The 26,893-nt window shown below is 45.6% G+C and overlaps 1 protein-coding gene across 1 annotated transcript in view; it reads right to left on the bottom strand.

Moving 5' to 3' along the window:
• Nucleotides 1-1,813: 1,813 nt before the first annotated feature.
• The window catches only part of LOC111138638 (doublecortin domain containing 2), a 134,892-nt gene continuing 109,812 nt past the window's right edge, over nt 1,814-26,893 (bottom strand). The window contains exons 8-10 of the mRNA XM_022490669.1: nt 22,188-22,288; nt 5,323-5,625; nt 1,814-1,915 (exon numbers count right to left, since the gene is read on the bottom strand). Of these exons, the coding sequence (XP_022346377.1) occupies nt 1,814-1,915; nt 5,323-5,625; nt 22,188-22,288 (506 nt within the window). The remainder of the gene's footprint in view (nt 1,916-5,322; nt 5,626-22,187; nt 22,289-26,893) is intronic.

Genomic DNA, 26,893 nt, shown 5'->3' with positions numbered 1-26,893 from the left:
AAAGAGAAACTCATTAAAGGAAGGAAAGTGAAAGAATCACCTTGAAAATTAGTTATAACTTCTTGCATTTAATCCCTGATTTCTATAAACTATTTAACATCATCAACCCCAGGCCCAGTAATGGCATGGGAATTTAACATCAAAAAACCGGCTAGTCTACTTCCCTAGCGACTCAAGAGTGTTGCTTGCAGTCTACAGAGTTTCAGATTGTCCCCTTTGAAAAAAGAAGTCTACCTGTAATAAAGCACCATCTATATTTTATACCAGAAATATAGAACCCCCCACTTACAACTCATCCTGCCCGATCAACATACCCTTATAACACCATCTCTTTTCCAATACTGTTACATTATTATCTCCATTTATGCTTATTATTTGTAGAAAATATTAAAATAGCTGCTAGGAAAAAAAAAAAAACATTCATTCTCTGTAGTATTATTAAGTACTTGATATAAATACCCTTACTCTAAATGGTTGGTTATGAAACCTGGAGGGGAAGAAAATCTTTTAATCTTATAATTAATAATGAATTCTACAAAAGCACTAGAAGTTTCCTTCCAAATTTATAACATCTACATCACTAATAAAAATATTCTTTAATACGTGAAAAATATATTATTTCTCTATTTAAGGAAGATCTGCATCATCTCTTAAAAATTCAGAAAACTAATACAATTAGGTCTTTCCCCATATATACCTAACAAGGCCATTATGAGTTCATATAATTAGCCCACAAAATTGTAATAAGAAACTGGTTTCATCATTTAAACAATTTAAACATTTTTCAACAATTTCTATCAGAAGACTTGTAATTATATAGGAAGGAATCTGCTTGGAAGTCTAACTATAACCGGCCATTAAAATAACCCTTCGCTGATATCCCTAGGGGCAAAAATATAACAAGGCTAATCCTAATAGAAATAAGGCTTTTAAAAAGCAAGTCAAATGCATTCTTGGTTTTTTGTTCTTTTGTTAAAAAACTGGAGAGAATTCAACCTTTAGACTAGCCAATATTGAGTTTTCTAATGTAGTAACATGATGGAGAAGAGATGGGTATTCTTGATAAGGGTAGACTAGACCCATGAAAACCCTAGGGTATCAGAACTTGCAAACCGTCCCACCGGGTTCACTCACTAAAGCCCTTCCTGAGTGTGTCATTAAAGTCATAAGGATTAAAACCCGAAGCACTTGAGGGAGAGACGTGCCGAAATGAATCACTAACACACTGCATGGAGACTTCCTCCTTCCAAAATGTGTTCTTTTTAATTCTTGGGAGACGGATTTGGGATAAGGAGGAAGAAAGGAAGGAATGTCAACAAGTCACGAATCTACTGCCGTCTCTGAAACTAAATTACAATTTGTTTATTCAAGAGTTTATTGCTTTAAAAAAAAAAGTACATGCCTTCCTATTATCGTCCCTACAGTTCTATGCCTTCCTAGATAAGTGCTTTAGAACAAGCTCCCATCTACTAACCTCACTTCTAAATGTATAGAAAAGTATAGATGGGTGTGGTCCTCTTTTTTCATCGCTTACCAAGACAAGTGGCCAATTGCCGTCCGTGCAACATGCCCCTCTATCCCTCTTAATTTTTCTAAATGACTTTTACAGACACATCCCATGAAAAGAAGCCGCTCTCCTTTAGTAGCTACCAAAATCATCTAGCCTTTCCATTAAGCCTCTAATTTTAGAATTTCGTATGCAGCATTCAACCATATTGTCACATTATGTTCAGCAGTAACTGTATCCTTATTGTTCAAGTGTTATAACCCTTCATTTTCCTGATCATCAATACACTCTCTTCTTAAAAATCATCTATGCTACGGCAGCATAGTCCTTGTTTTGTTCATTCTCGTTTTCTTGCGGGCTCGTGATTTTTACTTCTGGTCTTGGTGGTCTTTGAGGGTCTAAGTCAGTCTGGAAGAAAAGTGATCAAAACAAAGATATTTAGTTCTTTCGTCCCAAAGGTCATAAAATTCACAAGGAAAAAAAAATGACTCCATATTTAGGAAATCATATAAACAGTCAACTAAAAATAGTTCCTGGGGTCCCCTTTGTGTTTTAGTTGATCATGCCAGGGGACGTGCCATCCTCAATACCTTACTTGCGCAAAAGCCCTACCTGGGACCATAAGAGCACAGCAGGGAAGCAGCATGGAGAGGGAGAAGCAGGCTCCCCACTGATTAGGGAGCCCGACGTGGGGCTCCGTCCCAGGACCCCGGGATCATGACCTGAGCCAAAGCCAGATGCTTAACTGACTGAGCCACCCAGGTGCCCCTCAATTTTTTTTTCTTGATCTCACTTTAAACTTTTATTTTCAATAGCATATTTATACTTTTCATTTCAGCATTTTCAGAGAAAAAAAGCACAGCAATTCTACCTCCATGTCACATTAACCCAGCCCCATACCAGCTGTTCTTGTGTGAATCAGAGCTCACAAATTCTTTGTGACTATGATACCGAGAGCCATCATGTACAGAGATAAGGGCAGGAAGCAAACCAAGTACCGAGGCAGGATTTCTCCAATGTTACGGGCAACCCTGTACTTGGACTTCTTTTATGTTGTTAAGGATCTTGTCTCACGTCCAATGTGCCCGCCTCCCATTAGACCGAAATCCAAGCGGATGAGATCAGAATTCCCTGATGTACAAGCTCTGCTCCATGGAACCCTGGAGGCTCCACCGCCCTCATAAGGGCCACCCAACTGGGGACAGGAGGACGAGCTCCAAGGCCCTTTCCCCTACAGCCATAACTGGTGGTCTAAAAAAGAAAAAGAAAAAATATCGGGACTCCTTTTTCACACTGTTATCTCAGGAAGTGTCTCCAACACCACATGACCTCCATGTCCGTGGCTTGTGCTGCGTTTCTCCCGCTTCCCTGCTGTCTGTCTGTCTCTCTCTCATCCCAGCACACTGTACCTAAGAATGGCTACACTGGACAAAATGGTACCTGCTAAACTGAACCTGGGGCCATTCTAGAAACAAACCATCTTTTTGAAATAGTTAATTTTTAAGGTATAATTTGCAATTTGTATGGATCTTGTTTTTCGCATGTTCGATACGCTTCAAATGTAACTGAAGGAGCCCGTGAGGGAGAATGGAAACAGCCTTCACTGCCCTTAGGGGAGAGGGGAGTGGAGCGAGATTCAGTATCCCTGCGGGTGACTGCCCTGCTCTGGCATGTGCAGAGTTAACAGCCCTGACTTGTCACACAGCAGGGACCCGAGTTCAGATTCCCCATCAGGACACCCCGGGAAGACCTGGACTTCACATTACAGGACCTTGATCTTGACCGAGGCCCGATTCTTACAAGACGTCTGTTTTTAAAGGCTGAATTTACAGAATGGACAGACAGGTCCCCCACTGGTTTTGGTACAGCTGTTTGAGGTGATAGCACTGAATTAAAACCCAGAGCACTGGGAGAGCGCACTCTTGGACCTCAGGACCGAGGTCCCACAGAGGGTCTGCACTCTGGTTTCTTGCTGGAGATTTTCGTCAAAGGCAACAATAACAGAGCTTCATGAAGCCGACTGCCGTAGTTACCATATCAGTGACAGTGAGGACGCTGTCCTCCACGTTACTGTGCTTTGCGGGTGATACCCCCAGCTGAGCCATTTTGCTTCCCTTGAGAAAGCATGTGTGTGTGTGTGTGTGTGTGTGTGTGTGTGTGTGTGTTTCTTGATAAGTTCATTTTATGTCCTTATTGAGGGAAAGAAAATTATGTTATGGACTGATTTCCTTTCTAATTTTAGCTACAAACAACTTCAGGATACAAATTACCGCTCATTTTCAGTAACTCTGCAGAACGGCATATGGGGAATTTCTAACTGACTACAACTGTGATTCCCTCACCTTAAGGAAAGATGAGAAAGGAGACACATTGAGTGTTTTCATTTAGATGCTGAGAATGTTTTCGTGTAAACCAGACAACAGATTACAGACGACTCTGTGCAGGTTATTGAAACCCGGCCACAAGAAGGTTTTGCTATTTTGCCATCACTAAATTTGGTCTCCCCCACCCAAGCAAAATAAAACAGATGAGTCCATAGTAAATCAAGAAAACCACAGTCATGACACCAGGTGTCAGGAATAAAGACATCCAGGCCCACGTGAGAAGTTACAGCCCGAGGGACCTGGGCCCTGAACAGAGGGAGAGACAGGAAGGTTCATTCTCCCTGATGGGAAGGAGGCTGCGGAGTGCACCCTGCCTCTTACGCTATGACGTTGAACTTGACTCTATTCATCAGTCTCTAATTTAATCATCCAACCCCTGGGAGGATGCCTGCTGCAGGGACCCTAGCGGGAACACGGGCTAGGAAGGAGGCGTTGCCGTGTCATTCCTTACCCTCTCAGTCTAATAAGTAGCATCACGTATTAATAAATGCCTGGTGCATCGAATGCTTAATTCAATTAATCCATTTAATGGGGACTAACCAAGTGAGACGTAACAGAGTACAAAGAAGTCACCCATGATAGAAGGGATGTTCTTTCTTTCATGTCTAGATCTCATGGCCTTGATGTTCATTTCTTGTCTGTGCCTCCCCAGATCTTAACTTACTTGTATTGGTTCATATTTGTTATATACGCTCTCGGGAGCCTCTGCGAACTCTGTAGAATGAGACAAGGGATGGGAGGGTGGATGGATGAGTGATGTGTGATGGGTGGGTGGAGGTGTGGAATGGGTAGGTGAGTGCGTGGATGTATGGATGAGTGGGTCCCTGAGTGGGTGGGTGGGTGAGGGGACGGGTCGGGATAGACGGACAGGTACATGAGTGGGTAGATGAGTGGGTGCAGGGGTCGATGGTGGATGGGGGTTGAGTGGCTGCATGGGTGAATGGGTGGGTGAGGGGATGGGTGGGGATGGATGGGTGGGTAGGTGGATAGGAAGTTGGGTGGGTGACTGGGTAGATGGGTGAATGAGTGGGTGTATGTGTGGATGGGGGATGAGTGGGTGGGTGGATGGACAGATGGATGAGTGGGTGGGTGGGGATGGGTGGACAGGTGGATGGGTAGGTGGCTGGTTGGATGGATGGATGGGTGGGTGGGTGATGAGTGGGTGGATGGATGGACAGACAGATGAGTGGGTGGGTGGGGAGATGGGTGGATGACAGGACAGATGCGTGGACTCTCTGATAGGTGGATGGCAGTTCTTGTTAAGTGACCGAAATAATACAGTCAAATAAACAGTGTGGAGTCCTTCCCTGCTCGGCAATAAGTGGTTTCAGTGCAAGTCCTAAGTGCTTGGGCAACTCCCGAAGTGCACGGGCGTGTGCACCGCACACACATTCATGCACGAACACACGTGAGCACAAGCAGCAGAAGTACCTCGCCTTGTGCACTGCCAGCTCCTTGCGACTTGACTTCCTCCTCCACTGCCTCCTGAGGCTCGGGATTAACCTGATCCAGCTCCTCGCCATTCTCTTCATCGGTGCCTCCGTTAACGCGGGCGGGGGCCACCGGCTCCTCGCTGGGACCCGGGACACCCTCCACCTGCTCGGAGGCACCTGGTGCCACCTCCTCTCCTCCTCCTTCAGCAGCACCGTTCATTCCTGAAAAGTCTTCTTTCTGCTCTGCCTCTTTGTTCGCTTTTCCTCCATCTTCCTCCTCATCCACAATTTCCGCTGGCCTCTGGCGGGTCAGAATGAATAAGGGAGGAAAGTCAGCAGGACGACAGAGGTTCTCCACTGCCTGTTAGGACGACGTGACGATGATCACGCCACAGTCACATAAACGTCCTCACACGCGCACAGCACTCGGCAGCGGGCAAGACGCAACCTTCCCTGAGAACCCACAGCGTGCCGCTCTTCGCAAAGGATCTCCCGCACTGGCCCTCCCAACAGCCCTGTGCGGTGGGTGTTAGTCCCCTTCTACGGGGGAGAAAACTGAGGTGCAAAGAGACCAAACAGCTCGCCCAAGATCCCGCTGTGTGGGAGTCAAAGAGCCAGGACTGGAACAAGGCGTGTGACTCCAGGAACAGTGCTCCTAAGCCCTGCAGCAGAGACAAAGCCAGACTGTAGGGCCTTTGGTCCATACCTAGTGCAGTGTCCGGCCCAGAGGAGGAGCTTAAAAAAAAGTCTCTGAGGAGAAGTCAACCTCCCCACGGCGATGCCTGGTGTGTATTTAGATCACAAGATACAGAGAGAGTGCAAGGGTGCTGGCGCCAGGACGTGAGGCCAGGCTGTCCAGCAACGCATGTGGCCGCTGCCCACACGATGCCTGGGGCTCCCGGCGTATCTCAAAACACAAACACAGTCACTCAGCTCCAAGGCCAAGCCACTCTACGTCCTTTCTATAAAAATGGTAAGTGCTCAAGAGCCTATGAGCCCAAATTAGGCAATTTCCAAGTTATTCGGATACATGTACATCTGCTTTAAAAGACAGCAGGAGGCTGACTTCCAGAGCCAAGACTTGGGAGAAAGGCCTGGGCTCAGGGCTTGGGCGGGTACTTACTGGCTGTCACCTCACTTCCGTGAGGGCCAGAGTCCCCAAGTGTCACATGAGAATATCATAAAACATGCAGAGGGAGTGAAGGAGAGCAGTTACATGCAGTGCCTCCCACCCTACTTGGCATATCACATCTTAAAACACCAGAGTCGCCTCCCATTTGCAGGACATGCTCTGTCCAGGAGTCAGATTTTTCACTGCCTGCGATAAAATAACAGCTTGTCTTCTAAAGAACAGAACAGAAAGAACACAGGATTTGTTCTAAGTTAGGACCGAGACCTGCCTCCTTCTGGTTGACCCTGGACAGGTCACGTGGTCCCCCAGCACCTATAAAATGAGGGTCTGAGATGAAATTCACCCTGACCACCCCCCATTCCAGCTCTGGAAGTCCGTTCTCCCCAAACCACTCTAATGCTTGTTACGAGGTCTTAATGGTCTTCTCGTAAAAGTTAACATAATACGCTCCATTTTGGAAGAAAAACAAACAAACAAAACAAAACCAGAGTGAACTAAAAGTTCAGGACAAAACTCCACACAACATTACTTTGAAGAGGAAAAGAGATGAACCGTGAAATCTTGCATTCTGTCCAACATAGCGCCTCAGTTTTGACGGCATGATATCAATGATGCACTTGAAAAAAATGAAAGAAAAAAAATTAATTTTTCTTAAGATATTCCAATGACCATGGCGTTGGCCATCACACAGCTTAAATCATGGTATACGGTGAGGCTGGGTCTCCCACATTTTTCGTTCGGATGTTCAATGTCGGAGGGCGTGGGGCCCCCACGATCCCTAAGCTTGCTGCCCCGGGTGAGGCCCTTGGGAAGGCCAAATGCGGGACAGAAATGGGCATGTGGGGGGTGAACCCGCCAGATGGTGTGAAGAGAGAAGACGGAGACTTAGGAAATGGAACCTATGCTGGGTAAGGGTTTCCTGCTTTGATATGTAAGACCGAGATGAAGGGAGGTGAGAAAAACCTCCAGTTTCCAAGAGGCAAAGCAATATGCGCCCATGCCCACACCCCGCCCCACTCTTTCTACAGAGAACACTCACGGCAAAGCCCTGAGACAGACTTGTTTCCAGCGACGAGCCAAGAAGAGTGTGCTGTGGGAGAGGACAGGTGCGGTCGTCCAGAGGGCAGGGGAGAGGAAATGTCTGGGCCAGGGTGGGTGTGTATGCACCCTAAGGAGCAAGGGCTTGGAGGGGGCTTCCTCAACAGGACACTAGGACAGAGAGGGGACTGCAGGTGGGAAAGAGCTAGAATAAGGAGCCGACTCAGAATCACTGTGGGCAGCTTGCCACGCACATGTCATGAGAGCCCAAGGAAAGGCCAAAGGGTCTCGGGTCCAGAGTCCCCAAGCTCCTTCCTTAGGGACTCTGAAGGACGTGAGGGGCACTCCCTTTGCCCCTCCGGAAGAGGTCATCTTCCATCATGAGTCACCGTGACTCATGAGTGGGCTTGGGGTATCCATCGGTGCTGAGCAGCACTGGGGGAGCTAGACATTCGGAGACAAATCCGACAGGAATCCGGGAGCTCAGAGCCGGGCGGGCACCAGGCACACCTTACACAGCCTGGCGCAGGGGTCCGGAAAGTGACCTCGGGTGGTGGGCATGGCAGCCTGCCACCCGGGCTCAGTCACGGCGCCCACTGGAGCCCATGGGAACGCCATGTGCAGGTGAAGTGTGTCCCCAGAGGCCCCGGCTCCCATCCGCTATGAGAGTCGCGCCCTGTGCTTGCACACTCGTCACTTCGTGAGACCGTCCTGACACCCGTGCCAGGTCCACCTCTTAGGTCCCCACACGCGTCAGGAAAAGGAGGAGCCACACAACCCTGACAGCATCACACGGCAATGACCAGGCAGGGCAGGGACTGGAACCCAGGGCCACAGCTGGCCCCTGGGGCCCAGTGTTTGTCTTTAAAGACATACCACGAGGAGTTTCTCCTTCACGCTGTCACTGCGGCGAGCACCCCCGAGTGTCCTTTCAGCGGCCCGAGCTGTGGCTCCGAAAGTCGCAGCCCCGCTTCAACATGAAACAATTACCGAACATTTCCAGATTTCTCTGAAAGACTTTCGGCGGGATCCAGGGAGGACGCGTCATGAGGAGGGCTGGGCAGAGTCCCTGAAGCGTTACACAACAAAACTCCAGAAATACCATAGCACCAGGGCCAATGAAAGCAGAGTTCTTTTTAGATTATTTCTGAGAATTGGATAATGGTTAGTGTATCTAAACTCGCCCCATTCGGAGCAACATTTTGTTTTGGTTTTAAAGGGAAGTTATACAGAATTCTATAATAAAAACATGGAAGGATAATGACAGAGAACACCCCAAGTTCACTGCCATCATTTAGGAGCATAGATCTGTCTGTCCCTTGTCTCTCTGAGAATCTGTTACAAGAACACGCTAACGTCTATTAAGGTGACTACTTCTGTGTCAAGTGAAGTCTCTTTTCCTTTCCTGAAATCTGGATTTATTCTGAAATGTGGGAAAATAGTGTGAGTTGGTTTTTAGTTTTTAGTTTTGCATTTCTCGTCTCACTCTTTTTCCTCACTCCCAATTCCCAAACACATATACTTTTCTTTTTCTTCTTTTCATGCAATCAGCGGGGACAGACCCTAACCTCTGTCTAAGGAAGGAGACACCCAGCCCTGAGTTCAGGCTCTGCTGTCCCCACCCTTAGGAGCACTGCTGTAAACACACAGGATCACCCTCCCATCCCATTCGTCCTGTTACACTTTCCCACCACGGCTCTCTCACCATCATCTCACGAAGCCACATCTGGTTAGCTCAGCTTTACAAAATGAAAGATTAAGGTGCTACACTAAGAGTTGGATCCATTTAAATAAGACGGTAATGGGAGTTAAAAGGCTTATAATGCTTTAAAATATCCACAGTGTAGAACACAATTTATTATTACTATGACATTACAACTCAGGCCAAAAAAAAAAAAAAAAATTCTGCTATGACAGATCTGTAATGAATAAATGAAAAGCAATGTGCTTTTTGGTGTAATCTCCTTTGAAGCAGACATTAAATTATTAAAGATGTTTCCAGTGCATACATCAATCAAATCATCCCCAGAAGGAACACTGGGTTTCACACCCCATACACACACACACACACATACACACACACACAGATAAAATCTATACCATGGTGAGGACCTTCAGAGAAGCAAAAGAACGCCCCTTCCACAAGACGGTGGGGGTCCACAGTGGGAGGAAGGGAGGAGGGGAGTCAGCAAGCCACACACTCCCTCAATCCTTGCCCTCCTTCTCTTGCTGCAGAGAAACTCCCCAGGATGACGCTGGTGTCCCTCGAGCAATGCTGACCTGACATTTGGCCCCGGCAGTGGGACGCCCACAATGGAGAGTCTACTCGGGTAAATGCTGTTCTTAGAGGCCTTGGGATCTCCCCTCACAGCAAGAACAGCTCTTCCCTGGGGGGCAGGCTGTGAGTTAGCTCTACGCAGAGCCAGACACAGAAGGTCACTTACTATATGATTTCATTTCCACGAAAATCCACAAAACATTCAGAATAGGTCAATCTATGAAGACAGAAAGTGGATTCATGGTGGCCAGGCCTGAGGAGAAGGGAGAATGGGGAGAAGCTGCTTACCAGGCAGGAGGTTTTGGGGTGCCTGTGTGGCTCAGTCGGTTGAGCGTCTGACTCCTGGGTTTCAGCTCAGAGCATGATCCCGGGGTCCTGGGATTGAGTCCTGTGTCAGGCTCTGTGCTCAGCTGGGAACCTGCTTCTCCCCCGCTCTCTCTGCCTCTGCCCCTCCCCCTACTTGCGCACATACTGTCTCTGTCTCTCTCTCAAATAAATAAATTGTTTAAAACATAGGCATGGGGTTTCCTTTGGGAGAGATGGAAAATGCCCGGGAACTAGACAGAGGGGACAGCTGAACAACACTGTGAGTGTCCGAAAGGCCCCAGATCTCTCTATTTAAGAATTGTCGATGGTTTGTTGTATGTTAGCAGAATCTTCAATTTCTTCACTTCTCTCTCTCTCTCTCTCTCTCTTTTTTTTTTAAGAGAGAAAGAGAGGAAGCACAAGCATGAGCAGGAGGGGAGAGGGGCATGAGCAGGAGGGGAGAGGGACGGGAGAATCCTAAGCAGGCTCCATGCACCGAGCAGAGCCCATCACAGAGCTCAATCCCATGGCCCTGAGATCAGGACTTGAGCCGAAATCAAGAATCAGAGGCCCGACCGACCGACCGAGCCACCCAAGTGCCCCTCTTGCTTCAACTTTTAAGGAAACCGTGTGCCCCAACTCCTGACCACCAGGTGGAGCTGTGTGGCCACCTCTCTGTCTGCGAAGATGCCCAGGGAATGTGCCACCTGAGGAACCAGCCTCTGGGTATCTCCCTGCTTTATTGGGCAGTTAACGCTCCAGGCAGACACCTTCCTTGTGTCAGGTGTACAACCTTCCCTTCACAGACTGTCCTGTGACTCCTGGTGGGAAGTCACTGCTGGCGCTGAATGAATGAGAAAGCTGAATGAATGAACTAACAAAAAGATCTGAGAGGAGCAGCTCACTTAGAATTAAAATACAGAAAGTGCTGGAAAAATATTCCTAGGGCCCCACTCCCTCCCCGCAACAAAAAAAAAAAAAAATCTTACAACTATTTAATTTCCTCAAAATCCCCAAGTAGTTCTCAGCCTCTGTGCATTTAGCTGGACCTGCCCTCTGGCTGGGATACAGGCACCGGCGTCGAGTCAGTGAACAAGGCTCAGGGACACGGAGCCCATGTTCCAGTAACACCTCAAAGAACCCTACAAAGATCCTGGTAACGTTAGTAATTTAGATAAGAGGGGTAGCCACACAGCCAAGGGGAGGGGGGGCTGTATGGGGAGGAAGGAGCAGGAATCCCAAAGGAAAAGGTAAGACTAGGAAGTGGCAATTCATCTGGAGGGAGGTGAGGGAGGAGGAAAAGGAACAGGAAGGAAAAAAGGCCTTTTCACCGGAGTCTGCGCGAAGTCACCGCACCCAGCCCAGGTCCCTCCAAGTCACCACTGCACCCAGCCTGAGTACCAGTGACGTCACCGCACCCGGCCCAAGTCCCCTTTGGAATTTGAGGACGATCACAACAACCTCACAGGATTGTAGTAAGGAACCAACAGGACCACGCACATAAAAGACCACTGTAAAGCTAACAAGCTGTATACATGTTGACGACTGCTCTCACTCCACTCTCGTCGCCGTTGAATGGAAGGAGTGTAGAGGTTGTCTGAAGGAAGAGTCAAGCACAGGGTTTGCACTACTAAAACTGTGCTCTGGTGGGCTACTCCCCATGCTCTCCCTTCTAAACCTAATTCACATAAAAACAAACAAAAAGTAGTATCAAGACACTTTGCCACAGTCCTGCCCTTATGCATTAATTCGGTTAAAATGCAGGCTGGCGTTGGGACATCTGGGGGGCTCTGTCAGTTAAGCGGCCAACTCTGGATTTCGGCTTAGGTCACGATCTGCCATTCCTTATTAAGGGTCGTGTTAGAGAAAGGAGACACAGCAGAGCTAAGGCAACAAATCAGGAAGATGCTTTTACCAAGGCTTCAAGTCTTCTCCCTTTCGAAGGGGATTTACCTTCTTCTTTGCATTGACCTCAAATTTTAGCCAATCTGTGGCTAAAATTTTAAGAGAACCCGTTTTCAGGTAGGAATTGTTTCTCCAAACAGTACATCTATCCTAAAATCTCAGGACTACGAGGAATTGCGGAATCCTAAGTCCTGTATAAAGCACGATTCCCCTGCTTTGCTGGCTTCAAGGAAGGGTGTGCACTAGACCTTCTCCAGGACACGCACAACCCAATGTACGTAGCGGGACAGCAAGGATCACAGAAGTCCCTCAAATGATTCCAGCCCCACAACCTGGCATCAGGAGCAACCACAGCACGGCTAGAGTAACAGACACGTTACACATATATGTACAATTACAGACAATATATATCCTCAATCCTACAAGTTTTTATAAAAAAAAAAAAAGGTAAGAACGTTTATCTGTCAAAAAGCATGTTACTTAGGGTCTCCTAGGGGGCAGGGAGGGCTCAGTTGGTTGAGCATATGACTTGGCTTTGGCTCAGGTCATGATCCTAGGGTCGAGAGATCGAGCCCCCACATCAGGCTCTGTGCTCAGTGGAGAGTCTGCTTCAGATCCTCCCACTCTCTCTGCCCTACCCCCCTTCCCCACTTAAAAAAAAAAAGCATATTATTTATCATAAGCAATTGTTCTTACAAAGTTTTACTAGAAAGCTTCCATATTTCTCCTTAATACAACACCAGTGTTGGTATTCTAAGTGCCTTTTGCCTGCATGCGCTTATCTGCATATCTTACTATTTATTTCCTAACAGGCAGTCTGAGATAATGGTTGATTTGGATGGCAAGTCAGGAAAGGTCTGGTAGTTATTAGCACCGGCTGCGTCCTCGCAGGGACAGTTCTGAGTATTCAGGATTCCTAGAGAGTGAGCATGCAGTGACTAAGGTTAACTCGAGATTCCTGCGTGGCAAGGGGAAGGGAGATGGAATATGGAAATCATATGGAAATGAGTCACAGAATGTCGAAAGTGTCAATTACTTGGAGGGTAGTCACGGACAGCTGGGGCGGCTCGGAGGTCGTGCACTTGAAACCCACATCACACCTTTGACAGCCACAGCAGCACCCAAACTAGACACAGGAGAGGCATCAAAAGGGAGACCACAGCTGAGGTCCTGCCCACTTTAGAAGAAATATTTATTTGTCATATTTACACTGACGTTCCCTGAGGATTATATGTGAAGGTTTAAGACCCCAGTTATCTGAGAGAACAGCACAAGTTAGAGCTTTCTAGTCAAGGTAACCACTTGCGTCCTCCTCCCTAGTCCCTAACCGCCCTAACCACTGTGTCCCCTCCCCAGTCCCACCTGTCACCGCACCCTCCCTGAAACCCACTCCTCCAGGGAGCAGAGATCAGCACCAAAAAGAAACAAAATGGCAGAGATCAGCACCAAAAAGAAACAAAATGAAGTCTACTTCTCATGTAACATTTACCACCTTCTGTTTCTGCTTTGGGAAAGAGGGGAGGGTCTGTTTCCGGCTCTCCGTGGAAAGCGTTTCTGTGGAGTTCCAGCAATGGTGTTGCAGACACAGAAGTCACCCTACTTGAGTTTACTTCTGTTGCCATGGAAACTCAAAGTCATCCCCACCCAAGCTGAATGAGGTGTTTGGAAATACTCAGTTTCAGTTTTTCGTGATAATAAAATACCACTTCCGGTTTTCAGCTTTCACAGAGAGGAAGAGAAAAATAAATTAATTAATTAAAAGATCTAGTTTTGGTTTGAAGTACCGTGACCTACAAAAAAGGGGGGTTTCTGCTCACAGATGTGACCCTGCAAGGACAGAGCAGAGTGAGGCTCCAGCCATGCACCTGCTGAGAGCTGGCCCACCCGAGCCCACGAAGCTCCCCCGGTCCTGAGACACCCATATGGGAAGACAGAATACACTGTAAACATATTCAGATAGCATGAGACTATTTTAGTCATCATTAGGGGGGGAAAAAAATCTCCAATAAGTTCTCTCACTTTAGAAGTAAATGTTGATTTTTCTCTCACTTACATTAGAAATCCCCAAGGGCTATGTTTTAATGTTTAACACCATTTCCATCAAGTAAACACAAATCTAGAAACAGGATGTCACAAAGAGCCTTGCTGAGGATGCACAGGGAAATTAAGAAGCCAGATCATCCCCATCTCAAGTCCCGCAGCGGAGCACAAACCCTACAGCGGTGGATGTGAACATGACTCGTGGAAAGCCTGGGACCTGGAAGGATGGTGGAGACGTTGTTTACACAATGATCCCTTTCACTTCAGTGAAGGCAGTGACAGCCGAGGAGCCCTCCACACAGATGGCATGTGTTGCTGTCTGTGGGAAAACTAGAAGCCCCTAATCACCCCCGTTGCCCTCCCTTGAGGTGCTCAGAGAGAGAGTTCCAAGCTGGAAGCCCTGGGCACCTGCAGGGACACCCCCTTCAGCAGGCTGTGTCTCTGTGGGAAGATGAGGCTTTGTGTCCTCGATGGCACACTACGGAGCTTGCACCCACGTCCCTTCTGGTTTTAAACATCTTATAATTCTTACTTTCACAAATACATTCCATGGATCTATGGGTCTGGTCAGAAAAAGCAACTCCCTTTACCCTTCTGTGTCTTTTATTACTCGTGAAAAAGTAATGCAGAGAAGCTCTCCATCTAGTTCGCCTGTCACAGGAGAGACTGCCAGTGGTGGCCAATTCCCCGTAAGCAGCAGTTTGGGTAAATGGTGAGACCACGCGCGGGCACGGAGAACACAACTATGTCAATGGGTACCTTGGGATTTCAAACCTCACTATTTCTGGTTAGACTACAGATTTTTATTTAAGATTGCTTTATTTATTTGAGAAAGAGAGAGATAGAGAACACACAAGAAGGGGGAGGCGCAGCAGGGAGAGGGAGAAGCAGACTCCCCCCCCCCCAGCAGGGAGCCCAACTCAGGATTCGATCTGAGAACCCTGGGATCATGACCAGAGACAAAAGCAGATGCTCAAATGACCTAGCCACCCAGGTGTCCCAACTACAGATTTTTTTTTTTTTTTAGTGGTGTTATGTCAAATGTCCCCAGGGGCTGGGCAAAGGACACAAGTGTGTAATCCAGGACCAGCATTGGTAACACAGTGTGCTGGGGTCTGGAGTGCACTGAAGAGTGTCAGGGCTACTAAGGAGATTCTGTGAACCCTGTGCCAGCCAAAGAGTTTCTTGTGGGAGATCTGGTCGGCTGCCCGTTTCTCATCACTAGTGGACATTCTATAAAGACAGTTAATTTTCCCTGGGATGAATTAGTGTCGAAGGGATTCCTGGTTAAATACAGCACGTTGAACAAATGTGAATTTTTTTTTTCCACTTAGCTCCCTTCTGACATCCCTCTAAATTGTCAGTAAAGGCAATTAGGAAAAACAAAGCAAAACAAAACAAAACAAAACAAAAAAACCAAACCATGACCCCATAAGGGCACAGAAGCCTGGGAAGGAAATAACAGCCATAAAATCTGGGAAAGCCAATGGCTGTGGGGCCAGTGACAGCAGAACCGATGCTGCTAAAATTTGCTCCTGTGGGAGGGGAAGCTGAGAAGCAGACCTCTGCGCGCTGAAGGACCTACAGCAGCTGAGGGACTGGCAGCACCATCTATCTCTGGAAGAAGGGGCGTATGTGTGACTAAAAAAGGGGGACTGGCTTAGAGTCTTTAAAAGAAGCACTGAGACTCCCAAGATCCCCTCCCTGCCCTTGAGAAATACAGGAGTTTTCTTCTCTAAAGATGTTGAACTACAGGGGAGCCAGACTCAGCACAGCTGAGAACAAGGGCACCACGGGCACCGTACTGAAACCAAGAAGTATACATTTCTAAACAGCAAGATCCCCAATGCCCCATCCCACCATCAGGTCCCCAAATGCTCACATCCAGGCTGACACCCAAAAGATTCCATTCAAAGGAAAAAGACCAACCTAAAAGAATAATGAGAAATGGATATCTGCCAAGGAAATGGCAAAAAAACAATCATCCTACAGTGAAACTCCCCCAACCCAAGGAGCTGAGCCTATGCATACAGAGTTTCCCTAATGCCTCACCCTAAAATCTAACCAAACATACACCTTAAAATGATAGAATGGTGTAGGCCAGATATATTTCAATTAAAAAAAAAAAAAAACTCTCACCAGACAGCCAAGAAACACCTCTAACATGGAGATAGAAATCAAAACCTAGAAAGAAACACAGAAGAAACAAAAGATATTACAGGAAAAGAAAGTTTAAAATAATAGATGAATCCTTGGAGATATAAAGGAAGCTATCACATCCATAAAACAAGAATAAGAGGTTATAAAAATGAACATTCAGAGAATATGAGAGAAATTAAAAACAAAATATGATGACAAGGGAAATAAATCAAGAGATGGAAGATAAACGCTGAGGCTTTTTGACTTTAAAAGAAGTTGATAAAATAGTAAAAAATTTATAGTTATGAAACATAGGAGAAGTAAGTGGAGGGTCAGTCTAAGAAGGCCTGTATTCAAATACTTGGGAGTTCCAGACAGAGTAGATATGGGGAGAAGGAAACTCAAAGAGATAGTTCAATACTTTTTTTCCTGAACTGAGAAATAAACATTTCAAAAATTAAAAAGCCAAGAGAGGTCTCTAACTTCAGTTCAGGTCATAATCTTGGGGTCCTGGATCAGCCTTGCCTTAGGTGCCTGCATTAGGGAGCCCTTCCCCATACTCATGCGCTCTTTCTAACAAAAATCTTAAAAAAAAAAAAAAAAAACACAAAAACCCACTTAGCACCCAGTATAGTAAGCCCAAAAAGCTGCACCAAGGCACATAATGGGAAATTTTCAGAACACCAGAAACAAAGGAAAGACCCTAAATGCTTCCAAAGAGGGAAAAAGGATTATTTACAAAGGTTCAGGAAACAGAATGGCATCCAACTTCCCAATTGCCCTTCTGGATGGAAAGGACAACAGAGCAGTGGTTTCAGAATTCTCAGAGAAATCATTATCTCACCTCAAATTCTACACCTAGCCATACTTATGGTGAAGTTTGAGTAGGGAAAAAAAGACACACTCGGACATGTAAAGTTTCAAACACAACATGCTTCCCAGAAGGCCACTCAGGGTGAATTCCACAACTAATTAAGGTGTGACCAAGAAAGAGGGAGATGTGGAATCCAAGGGAGAGGAGACCCATCCCCTGAGGAAGTGAAGGAGATTCCCAAGATAATGGTCAAGAAAAATCCCAGGATAACTCTAAAAAGCAGATCCAGAGAACACGGAACCAGCCTGAACCCGAGGACTGACATGTTTGAGAAAAAAAGATGGTGGTGAAATGTCATCGTCACTGCACACACTGGCATACACCAAGGGGAAGCCCACCACCTGGCAGAGTTTAGAGATGGTTTGGTAACAGCTACACAGAAAAGTAAGCAAATGAATTAAAAAAAAAAAAAGGCAATTACTAAAATAGGAAGAAGGGAAAGAGTGTTACGCAGGAAAGGAAACGTAACCAGAGTCCACCCTGTGGCTCAACTCAATAAGGCTGACATAGCAAAGATAACGTACAGATTAAACACTGACTCAGCCAAAATCGTCATTATGAGGGTGGAAAGAAAGAAGGAGAGGGTCGTGCATTTGTGTGTTTGTGTGCATGTGGCCTTATTGGGGGGTTGGGGGAGAAGAGTTGGTAAGAGATCTAAACAGTCATCTTCCACAGTCATTAGAGATAAAGTTAACTGTATCTACATCTGAAAACTAAAATCAAGAAACTTACTTTACCGAATTTGGGATGTCACCTATTTAAAAGGATCTCCATTAGTTTATGTACCTCTTAGAATTAAAAAAAAAAAAAATGCCAACTAAACTATGACATGCAATCACTTGCAAGACCCAAAGATTTCAGAGGTATTAAAATGGAAGGGAGGGCAGGAGGTATGGTTTAGAAATACAATGGTGTGTTCTGTGAGGAAAAGCTGAAAGGGGTTCAAATGGGTTATCTCTGTGGAAGAGGAATGCAGGCAGGGAGAGGTGAGGAACATGGTTGCTACTTTTGTTGTAATCTTTGTTAAATTTTAAACAATATTATATATTATATATGTGACTTAATGGCTAATTAAGTTTTAAATAAACAAAGAAGAGTATGCATCAAAACTTCCAATTACAAAAAAAAAGCTTTCACTTCTCCAGTGTTCATGATACAGGTTAAACGCTATTTAATGAAAACTACTTAGCATAAAAACATCTTGTAATTCTCATTATTTTACTATTCAAAATCATCTACAAATGGATGGGGAGAGCTATAAAATAATCTGAAACCGCTCGGAAGTTACCATCCTCACCATCTGCCCTCTTCTGTAAAATGGAACAAAATCCAAAATATATCTTCTTATTTGCCTATTTTCTAGGTATTTGTTTGCTTGGGCTTCTGACATGGTGGGTTCTCCTGCCTAATCCTTAGTTAAGAGCAAGCTCACTGCTTGCCACCTTCACTTGGAAAAGCATCCATTTAGAAGTGACACAAGTCACCAGTGCGAGAGTGTGACCACACAGGTCTTGGCTAATCAGGCACTTGCTCCTCTGCTTAGGAGGAACCAGATTGATTTGGAGTGTGCACACAAAAAAACCTGATTTCTAAAAGAATACTTTATTCTTGTTCGACCTAAACTCTCTCCTGAGAAAAGATATTCATTCTGGCCTCCCCAAATACATTTTTTAAAACATGCCATTCTTCAGTTACCCATGGGTTTAGAAGTAGTTAGATCCAGGGTCGTCTAAAAAATGACAAGAGTCTGAACGTTGGGACAGAGTTTGGCCATGTTCTTGGCTGGTGTGAGTCCACATTTGCTCACACTTAAACACACCAACACTCATGCAGGGAGATGGAAGGACTCTGGAAGGTCTGGAATTTTACCCTACTTACAAGCATCCTCTTTAGCCTGCCATGATGTCAGAGATGCGGCAGAAGACACGAGACTCCCAGGTCAGAGACAAAGAATTCTATTCCTCACAGCAACAGCAATAGCCAGAGTATCACCACAAGCACTCACTCCCCGGGATCCTGTTCCCACAGACCAATGGGAAGGGGGACCCAGGTGATACAAATAGTGGCTCACAATCCAGGGAAAGAACCCAATCTTTTTCCGAATACTTTTATTGTGCTAAAATACATGTAACATTTACAGTTTTGACTAGTTTCTTTTTTGTATTTATTCATTTATTTTAGGGGGAGAGAATGCATGTGTGCTAGGGTGGGAAGAGTAGAGGGAGAGGGAGAGAGTCTTAAGCAGACACCACAAGCCCGATGCAGGACTCAAACCCATGACCCTGAGGTGTGACTGGAGCAGAAACCAAGAGCTGGACGCCTAACTACACCACCCAGGCGCACTGTTTTGACCAGATTGAGCATAGAGTTCGACAGTGCCGTATCTTTTACAGTGGATACTAACCCTGCCTGACCTGCAGTGCCGGAGGACATTGGCCTTACGATACTGGGCAATAAACAAAGTTGGCCATTGCTCTACACCAAGGGTAATTTTTTGTTGGGAGAGCTGTTGTGTGCGTTACAAGACAAAGCCCTGGCCCTTCCCACTAGATGCCAGGAGTACTCCCACAGGTCTAACAATCAAAAAAACGTCCCCAGAAATTGCCAAACCTCCCTCAGAGGTAAGACTGCCTCAAGCTTAGAGTGATTGTTTCAGAGGAAGTCACTGTGTCTGTCTTCCAAGCTTGTTCAAACATCGTTAAAAAGACAGTCCAAAAAAAAAAAAAAAAAAGGAGAGAGATAAGATAATCCAGAACAAAGGTGATCTGTCCCTCTGCTCATAAGATATGCAGAAACACAAGAGATCCACGGAGAATTGGCTCCTGGCAATATTTACTTCTAAAACTTGATCTGCTTTTCAGGCATCGATACACTACTTGGCCGATTACACATGGTATTTACACACACACAGACACACACACACACCCTTGTCCACAGCCCTTCGACTAAAGTTATAACATGAACCATTTAGATGATAGGAAATCCGTCCAAAGAAATGAACTGTGTTGGCCCAAGAGGGAGTGTACGTCAGTGTAATTTACAGCTGAGCCAAGGTGCATGTGATGACTACATTTCCTTTCCTATGCAGGAATTTTTTTTTCCTTCCTTAAGCTAGTAATTGGCTTTTTGGGGTTTGGGTTTTTTTTTTTCCTGTGTGTGTCTGTGTGTTTGCATTTTAATACTCTTTCCCCAGATCACCCACATACTTCGAAACCGGACAGACCTACTTTCAAACACAAACTCCTCTATAGAATGGTACAACCTTGGACAAGCAAGTTCACCTACACAAGCTCACTTCCTTTCTCCATATGAAGTAGGCAGGGTAAGACTTGTGTTTCAGGGCGGTCACCACAATTATACGAGATGAAAGTGCCCAGTGCGGGGTGCCTGGCACTTGGTAGGTACTCAATAAACAGCACCCACCACTTCCTGGAGAACACAGTGGGAGGACATCCGCAGAGTTGTTCTCAACGATCGTGGAGCTTTCCACTAACTTCTCCACACCCTCACTGGGTGCTTCACAAGACCCGTAACACAGCTGCTGAGGATACAGAGCAGAAGGTCAGCAGGCCACAGAGAGAACGACCCTGAGACCGGACCCCATAAGTACCTCTCGCCAACCATGGCCACCAGCTAATTCCAGTTCTATTACTTATGGGGTCAAAGAAGAAAGCAATTCTGACCTTTGGTTATTGGGTTCTATTTCCTTCAAACTGACATCAGTGTGGTGACCTTGCCCAGCTTTCACGGGTCCGCTGACTCCGTGTCTCCACAGACGCGCATTCTGGTAAGTGACCCCTTTCCGGTCACGTGAGCAATGGAGCTCCCAGACACCTACCCCGGGCTGTTCCGGTAGCATAAGAAACACCTACCACAGATTCTGAAACCTGTGAAGTGATTAACAAAGAGACTTCTCTGTTGGTTATCAGAGTCTGATTCTCCCTTGATCTGTGGCATTCTGGCTCTGGAATAAATTCATTTTGTTTTGGGGCAGCTGTACATACAGACGATTACTCTCCTTTGTCTTCCACTATAACATTTAATTACAGCATCACAGAAGACTTAAAATTCCATTTTCCCTCCATGGGAAAAAAAAGAAAACCTATAACTGGAGTTTATGAAAAATTATTAGTTATAGCTAATCCTGGGTAATAAATTGGATTTTTGAAATCTGTGTGATTTTTAACACATGAGGCTTTTCATCAGGAAGGCGATGCTTGTGGGAAACGCCTGTGGAATCATCAAGCAGCGGCCCCGCTGCCCCTCCGTGAAAACAAATATGACTGAGAAGTTCGTCTATGGAAACTGTAGGATTGAAATTCGCTTTCTGTAAAGGGAATATCACATAATCGTCAGAGGACAAGTGGCAATTCCTAGTGAATTCTCATTCCCTTGAGCCTGGGGTTACAATGTCCCCCCTCCCCACCTCAATTCCAATCCTCCATCTAGAAATGTAAGAAATCCAGCTGAATTGTATTAAAAAGCCTAACTGACTTATTTCTTGCATCATTTAAACAACACGAACACTCCTTCAACCCTTCTACAAGCACATGCACGCGCACGCACACACACACACACACACACACACACACACACACACACACTCACCCACTCTCATTCTCTCTGTCCTCCAAGTACTATGTTCCGTAGGCCTAAAAAGAAAATCAATACACACACAGCAAACATGCACGTTGTATTTGTATACGCAATTCTTTTATGAAAAATAAATTCCAACCACAATTTCAAGGACCTAAAGGAGAGAATATCACAGCGTTTAAAAAAAAGAAAAGAAAAGAAAAGAAAAAAGCTTTTCTGAATGGAGGACTTTTTTTCTAGATAAAAACTCCCAGCCAATATGCTTTTTCTGTATCAAACCTTCTCCCCCTTTGCATCTCAGGGCTTACCGCAATCTACCTCCTTCAATGCTATTTATTAAAGTCACCTCATTCCCCATGACTATAAAATAAAAATTTAAAGACAGCCCAAATGGCTCTTCTCTAAAGGAATACTAGAAAGACCTAAAGGTGTGTCGTGGGTCATTGGACACCCAGCTCCTGAGACTGTCTAAGCGCACGCTTAGGAACAGCCGGGAGCAGATAACCCAGAACTTGAAAGAAAAGAGTGGCCATTTGGTTTGTACATGGGGACTACCTGGTCAACCGGGATCTCCACTTGCGTGTCTTCATCTTCCTGGACTTCTGCTGCCCCCCGTGTCTCAGACCTCTCTGCTCCCGCCTGGAAAACGCCTTCACCTATCATTGGGAGACAAATGTACAGCAAAAATCAAAATCCAACTGTGACATCATGTGGCTGAATGTTGAAACTGCAACCAAATACTAAGGAAGATAATGCTTTTTAAAGATTTTTAAATTTATTTGACAGAGATCACAAGTAAGGAGAGAGGCAGGCAGGGGTTGGGGCAGTGGGAAGCAGGCTCCCTACTGAGCAGGGAGCCCGATGTGGGGCTCGATCCCAGGACCCTGGGATTATGACCTGAGCCACCCACTGAGCCACCCAGGTGCCCCGATAATGCTTTTTAATAGGTATTTTGCCTCCCTTTGTACTGACGGGGCTTTTGCAGCCCTCTCCCAGCCACGCTACACACACACGTCTGCATTTTCACAGGGAAGAAGCCCGGAGGGGAGGACAAGGCTGACCCAGCAGAGGGCTCTGTCCCAGACTCATCCTCACCCCGGGGCTGATGACCCAGCAACACAGCCCTGTACAGGTATCCAGACAGAAGGGACCTCACACCTGTTACCTGCTCCCCACTGTTATCCCCAAAGCAGGGATGATGCTTGGTGCCTGAAAATACTAGCTTTAGAGGTTCTCCTTTCCCAAGAGAATGCCATGAACTGAATATAGGGTGTTGGAATAATTCTATTTGGAACAACATTGAAAAATATACATATTTCTTCTTGCAACAGAATCACGGAGCTCACTCTGGGTCTCACACAAATCAATCTTGTAGTTTGCAAATGTTCACAGGATTTTCACAACCTAGGTCTCAAAAATTCTTACCCGTGAAATGTAATCTAAATCACTAAGGCTTTAGGTTAAGCTCCTGTGACTTGTCTTCCCATGGAAAGCAACAGTGGCTCTTTTCCGTACCCAGAGAAGTTTTCCTGTTTCCCCCCAGTCTTCGCTACTCCAGGCCAAGCCATCAAAGAGTCACAGAATAGGTTGTCATTCTATCTGCATGCCCCAAAAGAGGTTTAAGGTGTCAGTCCTTCTCACAGATATTTCCTCTGCTCAATTTTTAAGGATCTCCAGGGATGGAGAGTTCCCCTCCTTCCCTGGTAATCGATTACAGGATTCCCCCTGCAGTCTAGAAAATACAGTTTCATCTTTTATCTTAGAACCTCCTCTATTTCTCCAATGGAAACTTGTTTCCCAGAGCACGATTATCTGATGTGTCACATAATAACACGTCATATTGTTAAAGTTATAAAGTCACTTGTTACTTATGATTAAGTGGAAAACATTCCTTTACATTCCTGGAGGAGCGATTATACATACAACACCAAGATACACACAAGACGTAGGCTGGTTGCTCAGGTTGCTGACACACCAATGACTGTGTATTCGGAGATGTGAAAACACCCCCAGTAAGGTTTTCCCTGGAGGAAATGCTGGAACAGGTAAGGGCTGGAGCAGAGCGCCATGGGCACTTAGAAGATCCAGCCACGTGAAAAGGGAGGGAAGGCGGGAGGAAATACAACCAAACTCAAGCCCTTCTTGTTTCTCCTAGAGAAACCATTTTCCTTTTTAATTACATTTTGTGACTTGACTGGATATTGGCTTCTCCACTCTCCTTTTTAAAGACCAGGGACAACAGAGCTGCCCTCAAAGCTGATTATACACGTTAGATTAATTCGCATGGATTAACTCATTTTGAGGATTATCTACAGCAATCATTTAATCCCAGACTGGTTCTTCCCGTCATCCAACAAAGTCTTTCCTCCCAATGATCCCTCCTTCCATCAGCTCTTGTATGCTTAAGCAACCCAGAGTAGTTTTTCATTCATTAGAGTTTCTTCAGTTAAATCATCCTCCTCCATGTATATGAAAACTGAAAACATACATATATAAAGGAATCCCTACCAGATCACTACCAAATGAGGATGTCAGCATTCGCAACTGTTTTGGATCATCACTAGCACTAATCCTCCCCAAAGACACGGCCCACACAGCAGAGCCAAGGATTACATCCTGCCTTGTCTTATCTTACTACTGAGGACGTGAATCCACGATGAAATCCCAGTCGGAACCTCAACATCAGAAGAAAGAATATAGAAAGCGACATAGAGAATGTGCTGAGTCCTCATGGATGTAGGAAAAAATCCACAGCGTTCTGCTCATGCACTCAACAAAGCCATCCTGGATCTAGCAGGAGTATGGGGCAGGCCACTTGGAGGGGCCAGGAAAATAGCCACAATTATTCTGTCGTAAAGCAGGAAAAGCAGAAGTGAGTAATCAAGTCTACAAAATTAGAAGTCAACAGAGATACAGTAAGCTCTTGGTCTCTCCATCAAACTCTGGAATGGAACTCAAGAAAACAATGGCAGAAACGATGGAGATTGTGCCTTATTCACATGTGGAGTTCATAACCTTGAGAACGTGAACAGGCTGCACAGTTTATCAAACGTTATCTCCGGTGTGGTTGTAAAAGGAAGATTAGGCATGTTTGACATTCATTGCTACTTTCTGGATCACCTTAGAAGACAGTAATCATACTTGCCCTCAAAACATCCTTTGAGTCAACCTTCAGCGAAAGGTGCTGTGCTCTAGTTATGACCTGAGTACACGATATTTTTGGATGACATTTTGGCACCCAAGTGTTGCACCTGCTTTCAAAGACACAACCAAGAGAAACCTACAGATCCGAAGGAATATATTCTTAAACACTCACATCCGATGGAATGCTTAACTGTACCCAGCCAGAGCTATAAATGACTTGCAGATGTGTTTTAGAATAAACATTTCACAGGAAAAGAAAAATAAAATCAATAATAAAAAATAAAGTAAGATTGAAAGGAGACTGGAATGGAAAATGGCAGCCATAGGCTATAAAAGACAAAGAGACAAATCAACAAAACTCAACATTGTGTACAGTGATACAGAAAACAGAGATAAACGTGTCTGTCTGTGGTGGCGTGCAAGGTCTCATTCATCAGCGAATGGAAACGTGAGCCATCTCCTTCAGCAGCACAGGCAAGAAAGGAAGGTCAGAGGGGAATTCACAGGAATAAATGGTGGCAAAATAAATAAATAAATAAATAAATAAGGAAGAAGGGCTAGGAAGTTACTCTGTGATGGGAGAAAGCCTACTAGGATTTTAATGTTTACTACATGTGTTATATAAAATTAAAAATAAAGAAATATGAAGTTCTAGAGAAAAACAATTTTACACAGCATGGGCTGATGATACATTGTTTATATAATACATATGCATTTTAGGAAGCTTGGAAAATGAAGAAAACAAACATCCTTCTAACCTCATGACCCAGAGATAACCACCAATAATAATTTGACAACCGACTCTTCCTTTTTCTCTTTGTCCTTCTCTTTCTCTCTTAAACACACACACACACACACACACACACACACACACACACACACACCTCAAAGTGGGATCTTATTGTATATATAGTATTTAAGTGTTTTTTTTACTTTAACTTCCTGAGCATGTCCCATATCATGAAACGTTATCTGAACACACAGGAAGTTGCTGTGTGTGGTGGTACCACATTGTAACTAGTGGACAATACTAAACAATGAAACATTGTTTTTAAATGAATAGGTAGACTTCATTCATTTGATTGAGGAGTCAATATGTATCAAGATCCACCCTATAAAAATTCTGGGAGACCTGAAAGAGTTGCTCTTGACAAGCTTAGCAGGTTTGGAAAGCTCACAGACCAGGGGACTACTTACCTTTCCACATGCCTGCCCTGTGGCTCCTTTCCTGCCCCAGGGGAATAAGCGCGGTGCACTGCCCCCACCAAGTCCTCAATACATTCCACTTACATGAAATGTAAGTGGAAAGACAAGTTCGTGGTTTCGTGTCTTCCCAGCACATTGAGTCCCTTCCTGCTCCGCGCCCCTCCCACCCTGTCACCAGGTCTGGAATTGCTCTTCCAAAACTTCCCCTGAGCCTGCAGACTTCCCAGTTTGGGTACAACTTCCACTGGTATGATCATCTCCTGTAAATCCCGGGTCTCTCTACTCAGTGTCTCATTTTGGAGGAAACCTCACCCATCTGTTTCTCTCCATCCTGTACCACCACCTGCATGGTTTCAATATCCGGGTGACGAACCACTCCACACCGTGACCTGAATACTTGCGCTTCTCAATGCCACGGCCACGCCAGCTCCACGTTAGCACACGCTGCCTTCATCCTGTGCAGGCACATCCATCGCAGCCCACCTGCAGAGTCCACCCCACCTCCTCCCATCTCAAGCATGCATCCTCCACCTCCGGTTTACTCCTTTCACCCTCGTCCCCAAGCGGCTGCAGGCTGAAGTCCGTCTGTCCATCAGTCCCACTCTGGCTCTCCATTTCTCCGTTAAACACTCGGTGTTTTGGCACCACCACCAGCTGCTGCTCCTCTGTCTCCCTGGCCAGCCTAACCTCCTCTGTTCACGTTCTAAGTGCTGGACACCTAGAGCTGCATCGTGGGTCTACTTCTCTCCTCGGACAGTCTCATCAAGATCATGGTTTGAACACCAGCCATATGCCAATAACTCCTTAACCTAGATAAGCCTCTTCAGAAATCCCAAAACTTACATATCGAATTGTCTAACTTGACAACTCCCCTTTGATATCAAATGGGCATCTCAACTTAACGTGGTCAA

Source organism: Enhydra lutris, unplaced genomic scaffold (assembly GCF_002288905.1).
Source record: "Enhydra lutris kenyoni isolate GAN:26980312 unplaced genomic scaffold, ASM228890v2 scaffoldscaffold93, whole genome shotgun sequence".
In the NCBI taxonomy this organism is placed as follows: domain Eukaryota; kingdom Metazoa; phylum Chordata; class Mammalia; order Carnivora; family Mustelidae; genus Enhydra; species Enhydra lutris.
Note: the sequence above shows the minus strand (reverse complement) of the source record. Positions and strands in the feature narration are given on the sequence as shown.